At 38.0% G+C, this 25,307-nt stretch overlaps 1 protein-coding gene across 9 annotated transcripts in view; it reads right to left on the bottom strand.

Moving 5' to 3' along the window:
- RBMS3 (RNA binding motif single stranded interacting protein 3) overlaps positions 1–25,307 on the bottom strand; it is a 726,761-nt gene that overhangs the window by 26,499 nt on the left and 674,955 nt on the right. For all 9 annotated transcript variants that reach the window (XM_061464999.1, XM_061464998.1, XM_061464997.1 and 6 more), the window contains one exon: positions 11,712–11,822. In XM_061464999.1, coding sequence (XP_061320983.1) covers positions 11,712–11,822 — 111 coding nt within the window. The remainder of the gene's footprint in view (positions 1–11,711; positions 11,823–25,307) is intronic.

The raw sequence follows: 25,307 nt of genomic DNA, 5'->3' as shown, positions 1-25,307 counted from the left end.
ACAACACATTTTCTTGTCCAAGGATATGACAGAGATGACAAAATGGCCATTTTTCTATCAAATAAATTTATATCAACACCTTTAAAACCATCGGACTTTGCATGATTCACCTTACAAAGAAGGATTGCTGCTGACATATGAGTGTTATACTGAACTCCCAAGCTGCACTCCTAAAATACAAATTAGCAGAGTTCACATTTAGAAAGCGTAAAACTGGTTATTCCTGAAACTGAATAAGGGCATTTGCAGATTCCTCTCACTTAATGGCTGATGTCAGGGACAATGAATTTAATCTTAGGATGGAGGAGGGGGGACGGGCAGCTGGCCTGCCCAGCCATAATATTCCCTAATAGCCTTGAAGGAATTGTAATTGTGAACTGAAACAGCATCTGCTTAACTCTCATCCTAGCCTCAGGACTGGAACTTTTTACTTGTTGTGAAGGATCGTCAGAAAGACTACACAGAGCATGAAGATGAAAACAGAGTGAGATTAAAACCATTAAATACAACCATCAAGACACAGCTGTCCATACTGCTAGTGAATTTAAGGAAATAAAAATACCAAAATGTATTTGACATTCATCATGTATTTTGGCATGGCAATTTAGAACACTGAGTTGTTTGCAAACTTCCAGTTTAAAATCTTTTTCATCATTATTATACAGGACTGGTTGTTACAGATTATTCTGAGAGAAGCAAGCAAGTTTCAGTGCTAGGCACACTGAAGAGGTAATGAGTAAAGCCAAGAAAATATAATGCTGATCATGGCATTTCACAGAAATTAATGAAAAGGAAAAATGGATTTACAGGCCTTGAAATGTATTGCTCTTTTCTTTGCCTTCTGTTGCAGGTTAATTACTTTAATTTTTTTCATCAATCATTTTGATTTCCAATTCTCTTACCCTCAGTTTTAAACAAATGATAGAAATTTCAGGAAGATGAGTGGTCTTTTGCTCTCAATAGTTCAGGCACAAACTATACAAATAAAATAAGGAAACCTCCTTATTCAGCCACTGTCCATACACTGAATGGAATTTGTTTCTACTATTTCCGTATTTCCCACAACACATTAAGGAACTTCGAAGCTGTTGCTACTTATATTTTTAAGTTATAAATGAACTTTGTGTAATATAACAATTTGTCTAGAAGGTGTAAAGGAAAAAAGAAAACCTCACTTAAAATGAAATACAATTAATCAAATTATGGCCACCTTGATAAAGCAACCATTTATTACCAGAAAACTAAGATGTCTGAGAAAAGTCCATTATCTTCACAGGAAGATAATCAGCCCTACTAATATCTAGTTAAGAAAACCTGCATATTAAAAGAAAGGCAGCAAAATAGTTCTTGCTAGAAAATTACATTTGGCTACTAAAATTTTGAGCACCAATTTGGATTCTGTGGATATAGGTAAGGTCATGGGTGGGAATACCATTATTGCCAAATACTCACTTTACCTTGCTATTACATTTTTGTCACTATGATTTTTGTCATTTAGACTAGCACTGGCAAAAATGGTCATTGTAAAGAGAACAAATACAACCCATTTCTTAGCTCAGTGCTGATGTTTTACATAGGAAGGGCTGGCAGCAGAGCAGAATGAAGGTTATATCTGTACTTTAGGAAGTGAATAGTCAGGTGACTTAGCGGTTGAAACCAAAAGTCAGTCATAGCATCTTTTGGTCTATACTGCAAACCCCTCTTACAACTGTGGATGGCAGGCCAGAGAAAACAAACAGCATGAAGTTTATCAGTGAAATCAGTTTGCACCATAGAAATATTATACTGATTTGAGGGAAACACTCAAGGGAAACACAGCACAGGAAAACAGGGAGTTGAGGCTGGCAAATGTGCAATAATTTGTACATTTAGATACCAAACTCCTAAGAAACTGGCTGTTGTTGTATTACAATGCTAAAATTAAAAGGGCAAAACCAGTAGCATACAGGTGTGCCCATCACATTTGAAAGCAATAATGAATCCCGAAGGGTAGAGCAGTCCTCCACGGGACTGGAAAAAGATCTGCCTTTCTGACATACAATTGCTCCCTGGACCCATCCAGACGTGGTGCAACTCTTGTCTGCCACACAGTAGAAGTCTGCTGTGTTCAACAGTTCATTTACCTTGCTAGAAAAACAACTCAGTTCAGCAAACTCCCAAATACACTCAATGCAGCTGCTCTCAAACCCCTTGTTACAGTTTAATGAAATGTGCTGACTGAGCTGTTTCATAGTAAACATTAGTTATAGCAGAACTCTTCTTCCAAATTGAGTCTTTTAGGAGCAAGAGGATTCTACAGATTCGTAGCACTGACACAGAACCACCCATAACTCACAAACAATAATAAAATACCATCTGAGGGCACAGAGGTTATTGCCATCAGCAGCTCCCTATGGAACTGTAAATCATTTGAACAAAGCTTACCCTTTTTTTGAGAACTTCAGGCTGAAATCACTGTATAGCCAGGATCCCAGTGTCTTACAGTGTATGAAGACTCTTCGTTCCTTCATTTAACCTTGATTTACAAATGAATTAACCCTGAACAGGCTGCTCTTTCTGGATGAAAATACGAAAGATACCTCAAAAGTACTAGCAATTTAACTTAGAGGAAGCTTAAACCTTTGGGCTATCGGCTTGCCAAACATCTGATAAGGCATGAGGATTAACTGTGAAATGCACTGTGCACTGAAGTTCAGTGGGATACACTGTGGGAAAAGGAGGTGAAATTCAATGGAATATTATTTTTGCAAGCATCTGCAGGCCCAGGCCCTTGCTCAACACACAGGCTATGTTATTTCTGTCACTATGATTACAATATGAAACATACTGAACATCCTTAAAATTAAATTAACTTTCAACTCCATTGTGTGCAGTTTCAATAATGTGGCAACATGTCAGCTCCAGAAACACTGCAGCATCTATAATGTAGTGTCTCTTCGAAGTCCCTGGAAGTGTAGTTTTCCCTATGAGAAACCATTGAGAATGTAATTCAAAGGTTGCTGTTCTGAGTAGAAACGTTTTGCTTAACAAAATGTACCCATCCCACTGAAAAAAAATAAAGGCAAAAGCAAGCATTATAGTTACTAATCCATGCATACTGAAATGTCAATTTTAACTCTTGAACCCAAATCTTTTTTGTAAGTGAATACTGTGAATGGCCACTTGCAACATATGTTTAGTCTTTGCGCAAAATGCAGACATCATAAATATTAGTTGCATGTACAGCACTTTTCTGAGTCTTGGTACAGCATGCTCAGCAATCATTTTCAGAAGTTTTTACAATTTCCTGAATTCTCATTACTTAAATGAATAGAAAATAAAGATTAAATTATATTACCTGTTTTGAATTGAAATAACAATATCTCTTTCCAATTGAAAACAGCGGTTGAAGATGAAAAAAGGCTGTTGGACCATTGGCCTGTTTTTGCGTAAACATCTGAAACTCCCTACTGCAGATTTTAAGGTGTTTGGCCCAGTTGAGTTCTAGATGTCCCAAACAGTGACCTTTCATGGTTAATTTCAAACACTAGTCTAGCTCTCAATATATGAGCAATTTCTGCAAGATATTCAAGTTATGCTTTCACTATCTCACCTTCATATCCTAATTTATATTGTTGGCACCATTACAACCATTTCCTCCGTTCCATTGATGCCCTTCACATACCTAAACTGTATTACAAGCTACTGTTTATCACCTTCGCTCCCTTTTCTTTCAGCTAAAGTTTACGGCATTTGTGATTGAAGTTGATACAATTCAAATACTTCATCTTAGACAGAACTGGTATTGTGTGAATGACTTCAAGAGTGCTTAGTAGAGAGTAGTCGTTCTTCTGTATAATATATCATGTTGTTCTTTTCCATTAAAGATACAGCCCCTTCAAGGATTTAATGACTTCTTGTTGCGCTTACATGCACTTGTAACATGTGGAGAGATATCATAGGACTTGTTTCCCAGCTCTTGGCAGAGAAGAGCTGTGGAAGCACCAACTCTGGTTGCTTTTCACAGTTCTGAAAAAAAAAACCCTCACCTCTCTAAGATCCTCAAACTTGTCTTGGGTTACAGAACCCCCTAGAGTTTGCCTGCACCATTATGATTTGGATTCATTACTTCTATGGAAAGCCATATTCATAATTTATGTCAGAATCACTGGAGTCTACTTTAAACCCAGGCAGAATAATTACAGAAAGTTTCATTCTAATAAGGCAAAGAGGTATGTTCTTGATTACAGAATGGAAAACATTTACAGAAAAGAAAGACATCAAGAAAATACAGATGACCGGCCTAAAATTTAGAGTACTTTTGGTTTCCACCTTTTATTGAGTTTGTCAGATGTAGGTCTGGCAGGATGTTTCTAACCTAGAATTATTTACACCTTTTTTTAACCTATTATTTGTTCCTCTTTTCTACCTCCCTGTCTGCTAAATAAAGAGCCTCTTTCAGCTAAATCTTATGCAGATCACTAAAGCCAAGCCAAATCAAACTAAATGAACCTTCTCTCCCCAAAACCTACCTTGTTATTTGCACAATTTAACATGAATATGTGTGAACATACACTTTCCCTCTTAACATTCAAAGTTTTTAGGTGAATGATCTAGAAAAATGAGGAGCTAGAAAAATGAGTTAGCAATCTTGGTTCATCTCTAGCAGACATATGAACAAATTTCTGGGAGTATAAATAAAGGTAAGCCTTCTGGGGGAGGTTATGCTGTAGACGACTAACTATATGTCAGATACGATTAATTTTATGGCTGTTGGTTTCTATTCATTATTCCAAAATACAGACTTTCATTTTACATGAAGTGCACGGCTATCATTAAATAGCAAACACGCTTTGGAAGAAGTGGCTTTGAGCTACATTACTATTGTCCTTCAATGTCCTTCAGGTAGCACTTCCAGAAATCACAAAATAGAACTACAGCAGTCATATGTAAGAAAATATATGAGAAACAAGACTTTAAATATTCCAGTTCACAGATACATGATGCAAGCTGCAAATTAATTATATGAATGACATTTGTCTGATGATGAAGTTATATAGTTATGGCTTTTCTGGCTGATACTTTTTGCTTTGCTGATCCATCACTGTTACTTTGTGTTAATTTAACATATTATCACCACAACCGGGGAGTTGAGTGCTTCTCTGAAAGGGAATCTGGGCTATTGTCACTTTGAGTCGGTAGCTGATACCTCAAAGAGAGGCAAGGAGTCCTCAACAAAAGCACTTTCCATTTGTTGAAGTGTCATGTGAAGGTAAAATTTAACACACAATAAAAGCTACTGACACTCTGGGCTCGTACGAAGGGCTGCTTGAACCAAAAAATGAATTCCTTCTGTCAGTGCTCATCCTCCTTTTACATTCCCCTTTCTCTGCCTATGTCAGGCAGTGGCTTCAAAGGTAGGCACAATTTACACATAAAGGCAAACAGTAAGCCACTGCCAACAAATGGTGGGAATGTAAAGCTGAATTCAGAAGAGGAACACTATAGAAATTGGAATTTATAAACTCTTATTAATTAAAAAATACGATCTAATGACAGTTTTGGTCAAATACAGACTGAAACCGCTGCTGAGACAGCTGATATAAAGACCCTCCTCTACACAAGGGCTGATCAGCCCAGTTCCTGCAAGAATCTGTGGGATTTCAGGATGGCCCAAAAAGGGAAAAGATCCCAGCCTTCCTTGTTCATCCTGGCAGGTGTTTGGCTGATACTATCAAGTTAAGATTTTTTCCACCCTACTGCTGCACCTGCAAATGTTTCCCTATAGAAACGTCAAATCTATTTTTTAAGATTGCTAACCTATTTGTCTCAATAATACTTAGTGGCAGTGGATTCTGCAAATTGATTAAATGCATCAAAAAGTTATTTGTTCCTTGTTGACTGCTTGGAATCTGGTGCTTTTCCGTTGCACCGAGTGCCCCTTTGTTATCTCAAATTATGCATCAGGCAGTTTGGAGCTGCCTTTCAAAAGGCTGTTTGGGAAGAAAGGTGCAGGAAGAGTTATTTGTTTTTTTATAAATCTCAAGGGAGCTTATGCTGTTCTTCTTTGCAACAAGAATAGTTTCTCCTTAAGGGGACCTCCTGCCCCAGACAAACTCATGTTGTTAATCACTTGCATTTGCCAGGGACCTTGGCTGACTAAATGGATGAGGATGATTTTAGCTGCAGCATGAACTAAGGTAATTCCACTTGCAGGGGGTTCAGTCACATATTTTCCACACAAACAGTAACTGAATCAGTCAATAAATAAAATAAAAGAGCTTTAAGATTAACACCTGATAACATGAAAGGCACAAGACTGCAAAGAAACTTTGCTCCTGTAACTCTCCAGGGACCTTCTGACATACAATTAGAATAACAGAGTCCTTTTTGAAAAAGGATCTGAACATCAGGGGAATGCAACGATGTTTCAGCTCCATGTAGCTGTAGTATGTGGAAATAGAATTGCAGAGTAAACATGAAAAAAAACTACCCTATCTAACAAAGCAGTTATTCTGCTGAGGCCTTTAGGTGACATTTTAAACCACTGGGTGACCAGGGAGTACCCAAAGGAAATAAAAGATAAAAAACTTATAAAAAGCTTGTTGTTCCATTGAAGGGTTCTGAAGATATCATCGAGCTCCACTTGCAACAAAAAGAACCAACAAAGTGAAAGATAAGGCTGATGTACCTGCATAACAAGCCTGTTATTCCAGTGAGAGATAACTGGTGATACTATAAAACCAGGAAAGCTGAGTTAGGGTGGTTTGCAGTTTCAATAGAATCCTACATTACATAAATGCAGTTCTTCCACCTGACTGCATTTTTAATGCAGTGGTATCCAGAACAATTAATATTTTTTTGGAGGTTTTTGCTTGTTTGTTTAAAAAGTGCATGAGAGAGTTCCCTATTATGTTTTTACATTAGAAGCTGAAAGCTGAGTAAACTGTCTGCAGGGGTGAAGAACAATTAAGCAGCACACTTGAGCTAGCAGTTTTAGTAAAAATCTGGCTTCTACTTATTCTCTCATTGGTATGAGCCTCAGAAGTTTAAGATGAAACAAGACTATGGTAAGGCAGTTCCAAAAGAGAGGGAAAAAAAGAAGCTGGAATTACCCCTCTGCCAACAAGATGTAACAAAGGCCGCCTCAATCTGTTAGATGACACTGGAACCCAAGGGGTATCTGAAATGGATGCTAACAGGAGGGAGGGGAGAGAAACCCAAATCCAGAAAGTGCAGAACAGAAAACTTCCTTCAGGGATGAGAAGCAGAGGAGAAAGAATAGAGCAAATCTTCTTCCCACTGAAGAGGCAGATTATTGCTGCTGATGGCCAAACGTGGAAGTGCTGCAGTAAAAGGCAGCCAAGCAACAGGGAGTGAAAACAACGATCCGACTGCTCATTTTTTATATTTCTAAAGGTTTTTGTATTATATCCACTTAGGCATCAATCACAACTTTATTAAACCACAAAACAGATGTCAGTTCAATGGCTGTATCGGAAACATTCTGAATGACAGGCTGATGATGGAACAATTCCAGCCTCCATACATTATTAAACACATACTAATGCTGCTCTTTCAATGCTGCCCTTACAGGCTCAATCACTCTATTCTCCCTCTATGGTACCTTTTTTAACAACAGACCTAATTGCAGATGAATATTACATAGGAAAACCAAGACTTACTGTAATAAATAATGATACTAAACTAGTAAACAAAAGAAAAATTTCCATTTTAAAACTGGTTGTCAGTCTTCACATTATGTCTTCTGGCATTAAAATTTTATTTTAATACAATTGTAGGAGCTGAGGGTGAGTGTCACCTCACTCAGAATATGCAGAGTTACTGCCTTTTTGCTGTAATCTTAACAAAATTTATGCTTAGGTTTTCTTTACATGCCTGCCCAAAGCCAGTGCACAAGTATAAATGCTTTCTGCTGTTTTTGAGTGAAGAGGTAATATGATAAATACATATAAATATGGCAGAAGGAATTTGTCTGGCAGATTCCAGATTCTATCCCTCTGCTTAACTCCAGATTTCAGGCAGATTGAGGAGGTGATTAGAGCAGCACACCTGCCTCTCAATTCATCAGTAATATAAACTGTATTTTCACTAGCAAAAATGAATTTGATTTTCATAAGGGCAGAGAGGAATTATGTTCTTGGTGGACGAAGCACAAGGCACAGTAAATGGGAGATGCAAATGCTGTACAAAAATCTATCACAGAAACACAGGGTCGACTTGCCACAAACTGCATATCATTACTCCTCTCTTCCTCTGTGTCCTATACTATCCTTTGGCCTGGAATATTTGCTGCAGCTGTATGTTTTCTGCTGTGGGCAGTGAAATCAAGTAAAGATGGATCTGGGTTCTTCACTTGCCCTGGCATCTTGATAGCCTTCGTGCATCCTCCTGATTAAGGAGTGTTTAGTATAGCAGAGATGTCTGATTTTATGCAGACAATTCAATAATAGATAAGAAATGAAAATATTAAAAAAAGAGAATAAAATAAAATACACATTCTTTGGGGGGTTCTGGAGAGAAAGAGAACTTTCCTAAACAAAATTCTTTGTGCTTTCTGGTCTGTGCTTACTGCAGCCAGTTACTGAAGGCTTCCCATAGCAGAAGGGAAAGGCAGCTGGCTGTGAATGTGTCTGTAGGAAAACTGCTCTGTTTTGGCTGCTGAACTGGATGGTCCCAGCTGGAAGCAAGCAGCCCTGCCAACATTTAGCGAGAAATGCCCTGCCAGGGCTGGTGACTAAAAAGCGCAGGCAGGGATGAAGGCAGCTGCCCCCCCCCAGTTCCTATGAGTTTTAAAGTGTGCTTCAGGACTAAGAGATCAAAACTCAAGTGCAGTTTCTGGTGTTGAGGCAGGAATTGGCAGAGGCCACTCTTACACAGGTAATTTGCCTCACTGAAGGGCTAAAGAGTGCTTCTCCATGAAGAGTCACTCCTGTGGAATGGCTCCAGCCTGGGCATAGTATTTTAATCTTTTAGAGAGCATCCAAAGGCAGAGTAAGTCCCACAAGATATGAGGCATGCATAGGCCCTTATGCTATTTCTCTAGCTTACTCACTAGATAATAGATTTTCTGTTGAACCGGTATTTTAGAAACCCAGCATTCATCCTGAATCGGGCAGGTTTGGAAGTGGGTTTGAAGTCAACTCGCCCTTAAGTGACCACAGAGGTCTGCTTTGGCTGAAAAATATGTTATGTTAATTAGCAAAATGGTTTGTCTAAGGAAGTGAACGTATGAAAGCCTTTTAAAACAAACTGCTTTACATACTGCAAGCTTTTAAATTAAACTGGGACACCTACAGCCAACACTGAGCAGAACTGTTTGTGACTTTCTGGTTTGTTTGCCTCAAAAAATCTGCCTGGTCTCTTGAATGGCAGCTAGTGGCTCTTTATGGCACCCTCTTGCACAGTTTTAAGGATAAAATTAAAAAATAGGTTCAGAACATAAACATTTAGTTTTTATCTTATAACTCACATAAAACTTAGTCCTGCTGAGGCATTCATAAGAGCATGGTTTGGACTCTGTTCAATTTGTAAAGGCTTTATGCTCAATGCTTCTGTCTGAACTGAAATTCAGACTTCAGAATAAATGAAGTAAAATTATGTCTAAATAAATCATATGTCTAAATAGGTTGTCCCTTCCCTTCACACAGTTTTTCAGTAACAGAACACATTAGGAAGATACAATTTCAAGTCAGGATGGATACATCCAACAAAACTGCTATCGGCAGCCCAAATCCTGACACTCTCCCTTTAATTCCTGACAGGAGGAATACCTGATGACCTCCATGATTATCCTGCTTGCATGAGGAATTTAACTGAATATGGTGCTGGTGGTGTTTTTGCCAAAAAGAAATCCTATATGCGATAAAACAGGGTGCCATCTGAGATTTATGAAAAACCTGTGGATATTGTAACAGCCATCAGTCATTTACTCTTTCTTGCCCTTTACGTTTTGTGTAAGAGTTAGGAGTTTTAAAGATGCTAAACATAAATCTATATGGTATATATATTCTGAATGTATTTCATAAGTTATCAGGGAATGCTGTGATCTTGAAAGATAAGACTGTGTAAAGAGCTAGGAAAAGGAAGGAAATATCTCCTTTCAGTTGCAGTAAAATAAATTCAGGATCTTATTATTGCCCTCTAGATCACTCACTGCCTTTCAGAGTCCATTCCCTGCCTCCCCAAATGATTTGTTACTATAACCATTGTAATAGTGTCACAACAGAACATTACCTGGGACTTTCATAGCATTAAGACTGCAAGAAAACGATCACAGAAGACAATGTGCACAAGAGTTGTAGAAATTAAAATGATAGACAGAAGGAAAAATTCATAGCAGCTGCCCAGCAGCCCAACCATTTTCCATTTCCTTGTCTTAATTTCTAACCACACTTTTGAGAGGCAGCAATTACATATGCAGAAATTCTCATGAGTCCTCGTGCTTGCTGCGATTTCATGTCTTCAGAGGAAAAATGCTGATATTAGATTTGAGATCCAATTCCTACATCTTTTGACTATTGAATTAAATATTTAAAATAACAGGAATAAACAATAAATCATCATCTTTAAGTTTTGTCAGAAATAAAACCACAAGTCTCAGATCTTAACAGAGTTTTTTTAAATAAGGTGGAAAGAAACTGGAGTTAAGTGGCTAAGTGGACACAGGGGGCTAAGTAAGCCTGTACAGATGCAACTTTACTCAGTACCTATTAAATTTTTAAAAAAGGTTGGAAAAAGATGCTCTATCGATTAGTATCAAGTAGTAGACTGGAGAAAAAGATAAAAATTTTAAATACATAATAGATCTTTCAAGTAATTATTAGGTAAAGAGCATGTGTGATAAAGACATAAAAGTGTAATGCTTATGCCTGCATTTTCTTAAAAATATACATGTGTATGCAGTGTGCACACATTCACATATCAAACCACCACTCATTTTGTGAAGGCTTTTGTACTTTTCAAAGAGTTGTAATCATTTTTATTGAGAGTATTTTTTACCGTTCTCTGACTCTGGGGGTGTTACTTGAATCTGACACAGCTTAAAGAGAAAATAATTGTTGAAATATGCATATTTAAATATAGTATACTGGAAACACAGCTGACCTTGACCCAAAATCACATTTCTGAGCCTGGAGCAAATGATGGCTGCTATATGATGCCCGGAGCATAGCTGGCTGCTATGGTTTAGAATTGAGTAGTGGATCCTACCATGAAGCCAGAACTCCCATTTCCTAGAGGAATAAAACTTTCTAGATTGACATGAAAGAAATTTCTGATTAAAAAACTAATATTTACACGAGAATTAGTACAGATAATTCCTGCTAAGTACAGAGTAGAATTTTGTTGACCCGCTGCTTTAATACTCATACTACTTCATCATTTTTGTCCTATAATACCTAATGCTGACTGTATGACTGTTTTAGAAACATATCTGTAAACACATTTGCATGACGTAGCAATATGAGGATATTGTTTGTGTCATACATTATGTTTCCATTCATTGTAATGAAAAACACTTTGATATCTTTGCTCAGACAGGGCCAGAAATCTCTGGATATGGAGAAAAATCAAAGTAAATCACTGCAATATTAAAATGGCAAAAAGGTGAAGCACTGAAAACCCAAGAGCAATAAATTACCTTGAGAAACTCAGTTAAGTAATGAATGTTTTGCAATACAGAAAGTAAATAGTATAATACATGTTCTTACAGTTCCCGTTGTGCCCAAGGAAAGGTGGTTCATCTGTTGGGTCAGAGGGCCCATCATACTTGCTGGCTGCATTGACATAGTGTGGTCCATTGTCGGCGTTATCACAGCACCCTAGAAACACACATCGTTTACACTTCAACATTTCACTTAAAAAGAAAGGAAAAAGGCAGCATTCTCTAAATGAGTGAACCTGACTGAAAACTTGACAGGAATCTTAAGAGAGACTAATATACATACCTGTCAGAGGAAATATGTTTTGTTCCTATTGACAACCAAGCTACCCACATGTATTATTTGTACCACTAATGAGGCCATTTTATGTTGGTTCCAATTAAATGTCAATTTTTACTTCATTGCTTCTGACAAACAAATGCATATATTCTTTCTATGATGAAGGCTACTGTACATTGCAAAATGCCTGTCATTTCTTTTTTTTCATATTGTATATAGAACAATCTTACAGACAAAACACATATGTCCCCAATTTCCTCAGACTTCTAAAATCTTTAGTTTCTGAGATCTTCATCCTATTATAGTGATTATCTTGGATTTTTCCAGTGTCAATTAAGAACCCTTACTCATGACACTTTATAGCCCATTAAGTAAGACCAGCTACTGACAGTAAGTTTGGTAGTGACACCCACTTAAAACACATACACAGTGTCTAAAAGCATTTTTCTTCTCCACATGAAAAAAAAGACATTAATAACAAGCAGCCTATGAACTAAAGCCAGTGCAAGACTTTGAACAGAAATGAAACAAAAGACATACTAGAGGAGTTTTGGAGAGAGCTTCTCTGCCATTCATATTCCTGGCGTTTTGCTCTCCCACTCCCCAAGGTACCATGTTAGTAACACCATGCCTTAGTGAAGTGTTGAGTCTCTTCAGTTTTATGGTGTAAAATACTAATTCCCATGTTGAGAAAATCAGAAACAGTAATCCACTCTTTCTTGTAGATAGTGAAATAAGGAGGCATTTCAGCCATTTCTGCCTACCAAATAATATCTCTGCTTTGTGCATATGTATGTTTGTATGCACACATTATAAATTTGCACAGTCACATTATGTCTACTACAAAGTGTGGAAAACACAGCTGAACGTATTTGCTTAATAAAAAAAGAAAACTGACATTTTTTTTTCCATTAAGATTACTGACAAAATCCACAGCTGAACAGGAATTTTAAATAAACTAGTTCCAAAACCCTCAGAACACCTGTTCTTACGTGTCTTTCTCCCCTTTATTACTGCACAGCTATGTGAGTGCATTGCCGAGGATCTGATAAGACGCAAAAGACTTCAAATTTTCAGTCACAAATAAAAAATAACCAAAAATAAAAAATGCTGGGGAAGTACCAATTAATTTTTTCTCACCTTCCAGCAATATTTTGTCTATGTGCATCCTATCTGAGAAGTAGGTTCTTCAGTCTCTGTGAACTCATTATTTGCATGCAATGGTAAAGAGGAAGTAGGCTCAGCTTGGTCAGTCCTTTTTGAAATACCCTTAGCATATGAAATACATACATGCTTGTTTTATGTCTGTCCTGGGTTCAGCAGTAGCAGTCATGTTTCTCCTTCATGGTAGCTGGTGCAGTGCTGTGTTTTGACTTCCAGCCTGGGAACAGTGCTGGTGATACCGATGTTTTCGGTTGTTGCTAAGTGATGTTTACCCTGACCAAGGACTTTGTGAGGCTCATGCTCTGCCAGGGAGGAGGGGAAGCCGGGAGGAAGCAGAGACGGGGCGCCTGACCCAGGCTAGACAAAGAGGTATTCCATACCACAGCACATCATGCCCGCAGTGGGGGGTAACTGGGAGTTACCCGGAAGGACACGGGCTTCCGGGTGGGACTCGTTTCTTGGCCGGTGGTATTGTATTCTCTTCCCTTGTTATTTTCTCTTATCATTGCTGTCGTTGGTGGTAGCGGTGGTGCTTTGTGTTGTACATTGGTTGCTGGACTGTTCTTGTCTCAGCCCGTAGGAGTTGCGCTCTTTTGATCCTCCTCCCCGTTCCTCCGGGAGCGGGGAAGGGGAGAGCCCCGTTGAGGGGGGGGGGCCCTCGATTGTTGTCAGCCCGGCACCACTCACCGGGAGTGAGTGACTGGGTTTAAACCACGACAACGTCTCACAGCACATTACATTCCTTGCACTGACAAGAGTCCCCAGAGAAATTTAGCAAATTATAGAAACTAGCCTCTATAGAATATCTGTCGTGATTCCAAATAAATGCTTATAAACCAAGCTGATCAACGTGCAAGTATCAAACCTGCAGTACTTGCAAACACTTTGGCCTCTTTCTTGGCTATAATAAATTGCACTGGTTTACATTGATTAACCCACTGATTAAGTAATTCTAATAAACTACAACAAGGCTATCCTTCTTCTTGTTGGCACAGGTCCTTACAAATCAAGATAGTCACAAACTTTCACCACAAAATTTCTTACGGCATAGTAAAATTAATATTCTATTCAAAAGCCCTTCTTTCTTGCTTACATGGCATTTCTCTTTCATGCTTCTCTATTTTCCCTGAAAATCTACCCTTCTGCTGAAAGTCTGAATGCACATCTATGGGGCATACACTCACTCAACCCATTTGGCAGTCTTTGCATACTAGATTCAGTGCAAGAGTCTGAAGCAGCACCATACCCAAGGAAAACAATGTTCTTGCTGTATGTTCAAAATCAGTGGCCTGGGATACCACACAGTCAGAAGAGTTCTTGGTGTTTGGACACCCACCTGCACTTTTTGGTTATGGTAAGAAATTGTAAGCTTTGTGCAGACCAAATCTGTCAACTGATAAACAGTTATCAGTTTGCATTCTTCTCCTTTGGCGTAGAGATGGGGAACTGCCTCAGGGCTTTCTGTGACAGGCAAGGTGAGCTTCCACTTGTAAGCTCAATGAGGCTAAGCAGAAAGTCACACCCACACCATAGCTTCATGCCGCCTTGCACTGCCAGCAGTAGTGGCTGCAATTAATTTAGGATGTCCAAGAGCCTTAAAACACCAAGCTTTCTTTGCAGAGATGTTTATCGCAAAGGTATGGTTGGAGGAACTTGCTGTGATTACAGACAAGACAGACTGATAGCTTTTCCTGTGCATAAATTCAGGAACTTGGAAATGAAGACGGGGCAGTGGTGAAGGAAAACCTATGATTTAGTGTAGCAAACCCATGTGCCAGACACTCAGTGGAAAAATCTGATAGCAAATGTCTTTCAGTAAGTAAGAAGACATACAGGATTTGCAAATAAACTATTTTAGAAAATATGGACTTGAAAGGAAATATATCAAGGACAAAAAAAATGCTTAAAGACAGTAAACATTATTTTTGAATAGAAAATACATATATTCTAGTCCCTAAACACATACCATTTAATACATTAGGAAAAGAAGTTGGAAAAACAAATCAAGTTTTTGCAGCTTTCCTAAGACAGCTTAACATATTTGAAGTTGACAGCTACCTAGAGCAGAGAATCATATGCATTTGCCAGACCATTAATTCACCAGAGTCTGCAGAATCCTCTTGTGATCACATATGGAAAAAAAATTACACTTAATTAAGGAAATATCATCTGGTTGTTAGGGCAACACTCAGTCTCCAGACCATAATGCATTTCATAATACATACTGTCAAGTACATTCATATTCAACTTATTTATCTGTAGAAGACAACAATGCCTTGCATCAGATGTTGCCATCATATTAAAAGTAATTTGATTCTTTTTGGCCTATAATAGGTATTTTCTGATAATCATCCACTTGGTGACTGGCAAACATTTTTCATTTTCATCTGTTTGGATGTCTGATTTCACTGAGTTTATAAACTATAGAGAGAGACATCTTAGCATGGCATAACACTACTGAAGGCCCAGCTTAGTTGATAAAACCTGTAGAAGAAATTAGAAGCTATTCTTGGCATATACACTTGTCATACTATTCTGTCAATGTTATAATGGCTTTAAAAGAAATTAACAGGGCAAATGGTAAGGAATCAATAACAGAAGAAAAAGCACAATTTTAGCAACAGTTTGATAAACCCAAGATATATTCATTGAAATACAGACTTTAATTTCCCTTCACTTTACTTGAAAGACCTTGCTGTGCTAAAATGCTCTAAGCCCTATGGACATATTTTTCATGTAAGAAAGTGAATATATTTATTTCAGAATATTTTGTAGTCCATTATTTGCAAACAAGAAGTCTGACTTCATCAACTACAAACACTGCCCACTCCCTATATGGCAACACACAGGAATCACAGGAAGGACACTAAATACAGCCTGTTTATTGCATTAAGTAAATTCCTTTAAATACTTGCCAATACCAAATGTCAAAAGGCAGCAGCAGAAATTAAGTTTATATTGGTACAATGACACATGCCAACTTACGTGCTTCAAAGGGTGGGAAAGTGACATCAGAAATAAAAAGCGTATTAGGAAGCTTTAGGAACAGAGAGGTCACTAGTTGAGAGATGCACTTGGGGGCCAGTGGTAGGAAGATTAGTCCCAGCTTTCTACAATAATAAACTGTAGTAAAGGCTTCTGTTTTATTACAGTGTTCTAATACTGATATTGGACTTACGGAACAAATACCAGCTGAATAAATAGTTTTTAAAGCTCTCAGTAAGCATCTGCTTATTTGACAGTTTACTTCTTTTTCTTTATTTAGGAAGTTTTAACAAGTTAAGCATACTTACAGATTCTAGTTTGTAAACACTGGCCAATGTAAAGCCAACAAACATTACAGCAGCAAACTTACTTTCCAGATTTGTTTATAGACACATTGTGCTGTTATATAAGCACCAGGTCATTCCATCTGAAAAGTTATTACCATACTACCAAACAAATGTCTTTATGTTATCGAGAACATGTTGTTTCTTGAGGCGTTATTAAACTGAGTGAAAGGATTACTTTATACTTATCAGACAGACATGTCTGTCAAGAATTAATGTGAAAAAACCCCAACATGCATACTTTTTTTGCAGATAAATGTACTCTCTCTGCATACTGAATAAATTAGGACCATATTTATATTGATTTACTCTTCTGTCTAGATAGACTTGTCTCATCTTCTTGGGTTGCCTCCTACAGACAGCAGGAAAAACAGGATCCCCTTGTCAGAGCAGTGAGCCTGGTGAAGTACTCTGAGCCAGCTATTAAGTGGCCAAACTTCCATGAATATAGTAGGATGATTAAAGTTAGCTGTGAAATCCTCTCTGCTCTCTGTCATCAATTCTGCTTCGAATACTTGTTAATATTTCATAAAAACCGAATAAAAACCTATTCTTCTTTTCTCAATGAAAAGTTACCAATTACCTTGGCATTTACTAACTGATCAAAAATAAAATCATTATTTCAGTTTGGTGAAGAAGACCTGCAGACATGAGCTAATAATGTATATTTTGCAAACCTTAGGATTTGTTTTCATTTCGTAACTTTGCTGGATTTCAAAGCTCACTGAAAATGTGGTAAAGTAAGCAAGAAGCCCAAACACTGCACTAAATTAAAGAAACTTTAACTTTGGACTGGGCAAACCCTGATACAGACTTTCAGCAACTTTGAGTCCTGCTTCTGTGGCAAATGTTAAACCAAAACTGTAGTATTTCTAATCTTGGACATAAATTCAAATTCTTACCTGACATCACCTTCGTACCTTAGCTGAATTTCCTTGGACCAATGGACACATTTGCTTTCTTTTTCTCCCTTTTTTTTTTTCTTTTCTGTAAGTTTGTTAACATTTTTCCTCAGTTTTAAGTATGTCAGAGGTCCAAGACACTTACTACCCAGAAGTAACTGGTCTTAAAGAATTAGGAATTCAAATATCATGTGGTAAATAAAGAATAAAGTGAACTTTGTATATGTACCATGTTTCCTATAGCAACAGCCAAGGTTTTGGATGGTTTGTTTCCCATTGCCTTTCTTGCCTTTAGCTGTATGTTGTGCCTCCTAGTTTGAAATACAGCTTTTGATAATATACAGATACTAGGCTCCACATATAAATGCAGATTAAAAGAATATAGAAATGCGAACATCAAGAGATAAAGAAAATACAGTTGATGCAATAGAAAGAGTTTTGTATCCGTAGCTGTGTGCACAAATAAAGCAATAACTGCAACTATATTGGTACTGGTTAATAAATACATCAGAGACTGCCACTGTGACATTATGTCAGTAGTTTATGCTCCTACCAGAGTTGAAAAACCAGTAAGTTTCATAACGTACCACTGTCTGTTAATCTAAAAGGAATTAAAAAAAGAAAGAGATTGCATTTCTGTGGCTAACAAAAAGTTGCCCATGTCACTCAGTGCCTGGGAATCAGGGGTCTCTCTCTTGTGGACTAGATTTTCTTAGCATTATAATGGAGTTTAATCTATTAAAGCTAAATCCAAACATTTCCTCTCCAAACACTTCTGCTGTGTTCCCTCCCTTCATGCCTCTAACCAGGCATTAAAATTGACTTGATGGCACATCCTAGTTCTAACAAGGTGCAAAATGGAAATGATCAAACAGCACAATTAAAATATGAGTCAGCATCTGTGTTTAGTTTAAATTTTCACTTCCCTGCCTCACTGGGTGCAAAATAAACTTTCAAAAAAGGAAGCCATATTTGCATCCTCAACAGTCTGATCTTACATATATAGACTTATATATACACACTTATAATTGCTTATGGGAAGACAAATGATTTTGCCAGTTCTATTACATCCACTCAGTCCACACTGTTTTTTTAAACATGTGGATAATTTGCTTGATGTTTGAAAGTCTCAGTCCAGGATTTATTTTGACAAAAGCAAATAAAAGCAGCAGTGACACGTTTTAAAGCTTATTATTTATGAGCAACATTTAATAAATGTTGAGTAAGAGCTTCTGTTATTGGCTGAAAACAGTTACTTGATTTTACTCAGGAAAATACACTCAAAATACAAGAAAAATGCCTAACAGCAAGATTTGCCTCAAGAGCTTGTACTTGGATGTGGAGGAGCAGAGCAGGCTGGTGGCATGAGATGCATGTATGGCATTTTTAACGTGGTAGAATCCTGGCTGTCCCTGCGTGTTGAGCCTTCTGGGCAAGGTGAGCCAGTTTTCCCTGTCTGTGTGTCTCTATGAAGTCATGACTACAGACATTTGATGAGACCAAATGTCTGAAAGACCTCACTGTTGATCTCTGCTTTTCTGGTTAGATTTAGTACATAGGTCATTTGCCAGGCACAGAGACTGGCTAACTAGGTTTGGGAAGGAAATGTCTTAACATTTCTTCTGTGTGCACTTTTAGCCTCAACACTGCAACTGCCAGTGACAGGATAGCAGCTGTGATCTGTAACAGATGTGCCATGTTTCATTTCCTGCCTGAAACCAGGAGGGACTTGCGCTGTGTGAGCTGCAACATAGTGGCTGCACTGGAAGAAAAGATTCACTCATTAGAAGGACAAACACTGACACTGGGAGACATCAGAAATGCTGAGGAACTGGCTATCAACAAAAGGGAAAAAACAACCCAAAAGCCAAAGAACCAGATAAGCAGATGGGTATTATAACCCTACGTATTCACCAGAGGTATGATGACAAAATGACATCCTACACAACTGCAGGCAGAAGAGAACAGTATGAGTGTGCATGGTGTTCACTCCAAACAGCAGAAGGACCCAGCCACAATCAGAATTAGATGGAAAAACCTGAAATGTCTTCAGCTTTCAGAAAATGAGGTGGCATTACTGAATGAAATACCAAGGAGAGACTGAGGTGCCAGGGTGGCAGACAGTGGGGTTCTCCTCTGCAAGATCCCTAATCCTTGAGGGGACTATGGGAAGAATGGTCAAGAGAATGGTAAGCATCAGGATGCTTCTTGCCACTCCAAGATTAGACGGACCTCAAAACCAAGACTGTGGAACAGATTTTCAGTAGTACTTTCTTACTTTATATTCCATCATTAAAAGTAATGTGAGCCTATGCCTTACTTGTGCCTTTATAAATTTTAACTATGTTTTGTCTGACCAATTGCTGGTTGGATTAGACTCTGTACAAGACAATTGCCATTAACACATGGTTTCTGTTGCACCTGAACAACTTCATCATCCTTGGATGATGTCTTCAGTGACCCCTGTCCAGTTTTCCATTGTTTTGAACAACCGATAATACAGACATAATCTGAAGAAACTGTGGCTGCAAAAATGTCCTTACCTAAAAGTTCTGTTCCTGACGCATGAGACTACAAGAAGCCAGTAAAGCTGATGGGAGCAAGCACAGAGAGCATTCATGTCAAAGCTAACCACATTTAAATCAGTGAAGGTACAACTGATGTAAATGAAATCAAATTCGAACTCTTAGGTTTTTGTCCACAGTCAGAAAATAAGACTCTACAGAGGATGAACATGTTTTATAACTAAGAATCTAATATTTTAAGTTCCTGTTTACTTTAAGGTACTTCCAGTGAAACCTGCTCATTTGTTAAAATAAATGCTTGAAATTTCTAAGTACCCCTTCTACCAAAGACCTCTAACTACTTTACAATCTGCGTGATATATAGACTCAGGACCTAGTCTGTTACCGGTTCTTGGATGGGTCTGGATTTACTTCTGAACTTTCTCAAGTCCACAAGATGCGGGTATAACCCAGGTTGTCACCACTGCAGGGCCAAAGAGAAAAAGGTGGTTTTGATTACATACTCCAATCCAAATGAATCAAGAAAAGGAAACGTTTTACCTTTTGTTCATGCTGTGCAGATTGAAGTCAATAACAGAAAATGGCTAATTTAAGTCTACTTTGCTCCACACTTTATTGTCTTTTAAAAGAAGAAAAAAATATTGAGGAAAAGCACTTCAAAACTGACCCTTGTGAGTAAAACTTCATTGTGCAAGTGGACTAGCTAATCTAAAAAGTAGATGTGAAAAATTAAAAAAGATGTAGATTTTGGTTATTATTAAGCTAAAAAGAAGTAAAAGGAAATAACTGATCCGGCAAGGATTACTTACTTTGTTTTTAATATATCTGTAAATACAAATGGATATATTTTCCCTTATCTTTTGTCCAGATAAAGTCACTCTTGGGCTGAGATCTTCTTTATAAAGTTTGAGCCTGGAGCACATTTTTACAGCTGAGTTATTATCCTTAAAATATGAGTTCATACTGGAAATGCTGGCAGCCCTCTTAACTATTGTATAGCAGTGAGCACAGCTGTAACATGGTAAATATGTTGAAAGTACATGGGGAAAACAGAGAGGCTCAGAGGACTGGTAACAGAATAGGGAGTCTCAATGCTGGGTCACCAGGTTTGATGATTGCTGGGACTGAAAGTCATTATCAAGCTACAGGTGTTCAGTTATATCCAGGCATCAGCTACCCACAGAGAAACTCCATCAAAAAAATACATCACCACAACTGGTGATGTCCAACAGCCCCCCCCAAGGATTTTGAGAAATTCAGGGATGAATCCCCACAGCTGCATCCCTGTAGGTTAACTCTAAGATGAAGGGCAGTGATGGAACAGAGGGGGAGAGGCTTGCACTGGCACTTCCCCACACGCTGCCCCATTTACACCAATCACTACTATGCCTTCTCAGGCCATAACCACTGAAGACTGATCCTGAAAGAGTCCATTTTCCACATTAGTGAATGGACAACATCCATCCCATCACACCACTAGTTTCAGAGGAATTCTGGTGATACTGGTAAATGAATGTAGAAAACAGATGAAAAAGTACTTTTTCATCTCCCCAGTTACAGTAGTGCCTAGAATGATCAAATACTTTATTACTACCTCTCTCTTCATTGATAGATTGCAACCTCTCGCTATTTACAACAAATTATAATCCATTTCCACCTACCCTAAAACAGCAGTCAATTTTTGCATAAGCAGATGAATGCAGAGGTCTGCATTTCTCAGAATCAGGCTGTCTGATTGACTGCAACCTTTTGTCATAAAAGTAGCAAAAAAAAAATAAAAAATAGTCAAAGCAACATCACCAAATGAAGTCCAAGTTTGCTGCTAGGACTTGTTTGCTTACTTGGAGTAAATTAGGTAGGTGTCTGTGGCTCACATTTATCCATACATGCTGCACTACTCTCTATAAAATCTTTGATTTATCATAGCTTTTTGGTGCACCACCATTTCCTACCAGTCACTGTGTACAAGCCCATGTGAATGCACAGCAGTCAGATCCTGACATATGATGAAGATGTTCTCTATTCCTTTACTTGTGTCGCCACACACAGTGTGATTTGCAGAATTTTATGTTGAAGTGAATAATGTTTCTCTGGGCTGTTTTCCTGAATATCTTTCAGGTATTTGAATATTGTAGAGGTGCTCAGTTTTCTCCAGAAAAACAGCTGACAAGGAACTGCCTATTACCAAATACTACTGTGAAAATGCCTCAGACAATTTACAGCACCTTGTTCTGCTGCCAGAGAGTAAGCTGATGGTCCACTACTGTGACAAATGTACCAGAGTGAGTCTTTGACTAACTGGATGATCAGCCACCTGGACAGCACAGACTGGGCAGATGGGTCTCATGAGTTCAGGACAATGCCTTTTACATGAAGGTAAGAAGATCTCTATGCTTTGGAGGAATATATCACAGTACAAGCTTCAGAAAAGAAAAAGGCCTGCTGGATGGTATACATGTATTGATGAGATGAACAGTAAATAATTTGGAGAAAACACTTTTAGGGAGAATAAAACATTACGTGAACTCAGGTCACACTTGACACATAACTGTGACCAAAAGCAAGAAATAATTGGAGCTGTCAAAATGCAATGCTCCCACCATATTTCAAAATGACATCTCATTTCAGAATTTACCTAAATTTGAAGGAAAAAAATCCCACTTAAAATCAGTTCAGTAACCAGAAATCAAAACAGAAAGATTATATATATTTTGTCTTTGTTCTTCCCCTCACTGTCTCCCCACTCCCTAAGTTCTTTCCTGGAGTGGAGTCTAACAACATTTTCACAACTTTTCTGTGTCACTACCTTCTCCCTTTGCACATTTTCACTTCAAGACAAGTTTTAGAGTTATTATTTGATTTTGCCCACAAGGCCAAATTTATTATTATTCAGAGTACTACACATGTAATAGTCTCACCAGTCACAGCCAGAGGGAAAAGGTAACCTCAGAGGAAAAAGAAACACAAAATATCCAAAGGAAGATAAATGGGAACTAGATGATAGGCAAAAGGGTAATAACCCCATCTTTTCTTGAGAGCTATGCGTATAGAAAAAACAGAGTGATCTAAATAATTCCAGAGTGATGGGGACTCAAAGGCTGGACTCTGTGCACTGCATGCCTGTGAATCTTCTGTCTGTGTGAACCTCCTTCCTCCACAAAAACAAACAAACGTTTGTTCTGTCTTTGACATCAAAAGACACAACATAATTAACAGCAGATGTTCTGATAAACTCCAATAGAGACCAACCTCTTGGCAGCCATATTTCTGATCTGCAATGGCTTTTCCAGGCACACAGAAAATCCATTTGTGGGACTAAAAAGTACATGAAATGGTTTTCTGGTAGTGTCTCTTGTGGTGTTTTCTGGTACTATTTCTACTATCAAGGAACTGCAGTATCATAGGATCATAGAATCATAGACTACTTAGAGTTGAAAAGGACCTTAAGATCATCTAGTTCCAACCCCCCTGCCATGGGCAGGGACACCTCACACTAATGATAATAATCATAATAATCATGAAAGACCCTATTTTGTGGTGTTCAGCTCAGTGTGTCACTGCAAATGATTATAAATGCAGGGAAGTAATGCAGAAATGCACAGGCTTGAAGTATAAGATCAGAACTAGATGAGGACAAACTTTTAGCAGAAGCCATTTGTAATCTCAATGGTTAAAATCTCCATAACCCAACAATCACAGTAACATACAGATCTCAGTTTACAGAATCTGACAAATTGGCCTGAAGTCCTAGCCACACTGAAATCAATTAGTTTTGTCATTGACCTGAATGCTACCAGGATTTCACATTGTTTTAATCCTCAGAGAAAGATGCCAAACTGTACATTATTATTCAGGTACACAATAGATGTTTATACCACAGACAGATTGTCATTAATTACTGCAAGCAGAAATGATCTTGCTCTTGTTTTCAGATTCAGACTGTAATTGAGGGATCTATTTTTCTTCAGCAACCCAATTTTAAATTTTGTGTTATTTTTATTTTCTGCAGTACTTGTCACACAGGAGCCTATGGCTGCCTGCAGAGATGTTTAATCAAGAAACAACTTCTCATTTTATCGCAAGACACTGATCTTGTCTAGAAGCTGAAATAATTAACAAAGATCAAGACAACCAACCTCAGAAAAGGAAGGCAGCAAGGCTAATAACTTCCAGTATGAAACCATCTAATAAATACTTGTTATGTGCACTGAGAACAATCCTTAGGCTGAAATGTTGCCATAAATTATTCATAAAAAAGTTCTGGACAGTAAACAAATTTATGAAGATAATGATCTCTTTGCAATTCATGAACAAAAGTGGGGGAAGGGGTCAATCCCCAGAATAAATTGCAACTTATAAATCTACCAGCTGTAGGCATAAAGTACTGATGCAGAGATTCACTGCAGAAATTGTAAAATAAGCCCTGAACGTTTTCTCTTTCCAGAAAGACAGCTTTGAAGAGCAACTGCAGAGCCAAATAATTTAGCATATACTCATTTGCTGTTCTTGACCACAGCACTAATCACAAGTTAGAAATCAAAGCCTTTGGACTATAACGGATGAATCAAATCAGAACTGTGCACAGCATTAGCCCTGGTCTGCTTAAAACTAACGGCAAGCAAGCGTGAAACCTTTGTCAATACAGACTGCGAGGGCTTACTCTAAGTTTGGTAAACACTGATGTACATTTTTGTTTGATGTATCAAACTGCTTTTCCTCAACTGAGGATCCATACTGAGTGACTGGGTGGTTTAATAAGATGAATGAATTTCACAATGGCAAAGTTTACTTCCAGTACATTTATTTAATAGCTGAGGCAACTGATGAAAGGAAGCTAGAAATCTGATTAGAAGAAAAAAAAATTAGACTAGAATCTAGACTCCCTCAGGACAATTTCTTGTGCTTTGTATCCTCTGTACTGACAGACAGCATATTTTCTTTATACCTAATTACCAGCAGGACTAAAATTTTACATCTTTGATGTGTATGAGATCAAAGAATATTAGGAAATAAAAGTAAGATTAACATAATTGTCTTGTACAGCTATAATAAACTATGACTACGTATACAATCAGACACCCTGCTCAACAGGAAAGCAGAAACTAGAATCAATTGAACTAAACAAGACACTTGTTTAACTTTGCTTCCTCAGCAGCTTCTCACCTCTCCTGACACCTACCACTGGATCACAGATGCAAAGCCAGGAAAGATGGCTGATCTGACACCCTGAGACCCATGGGAGCTCCTGTTTCAGTTGTGTCTTTAAGAAAACCAATGTAGCTGCTTGTGCAGACACAGAGGGCCATCAGCAGGGCAAGAACTAAAGAATCTCCAGGTCCAAAATTGCATACCCCTAATACTTACCTCATCTAAAGGATTAACTTCTATTTGTTTCTTTTACTACAATCGTGTACCTTATGTGCACACACAAGACTGTGCACCAGC

Source organism: Pezoporus flaviventris, unplaced genomic scaffold (assembly GCF_033815535.1).
Source record: "Pezoporus flaviventris isolate CSIRO_AGI_PZ_B2104156 unplaced genomic scaffold, CSIRO_AGI_Pfla_v1 ptg000037l, whole genome shotgun sequence".
NCBI lineage: Eukaryota > Metazoa > Chordata > Aves > Psittaciformes > Psittacidae > Pezoporus > Pezoporus flaviventris.
This window is presented reverse-complemented; position numbering and strand designations above follow the sequence as displayed.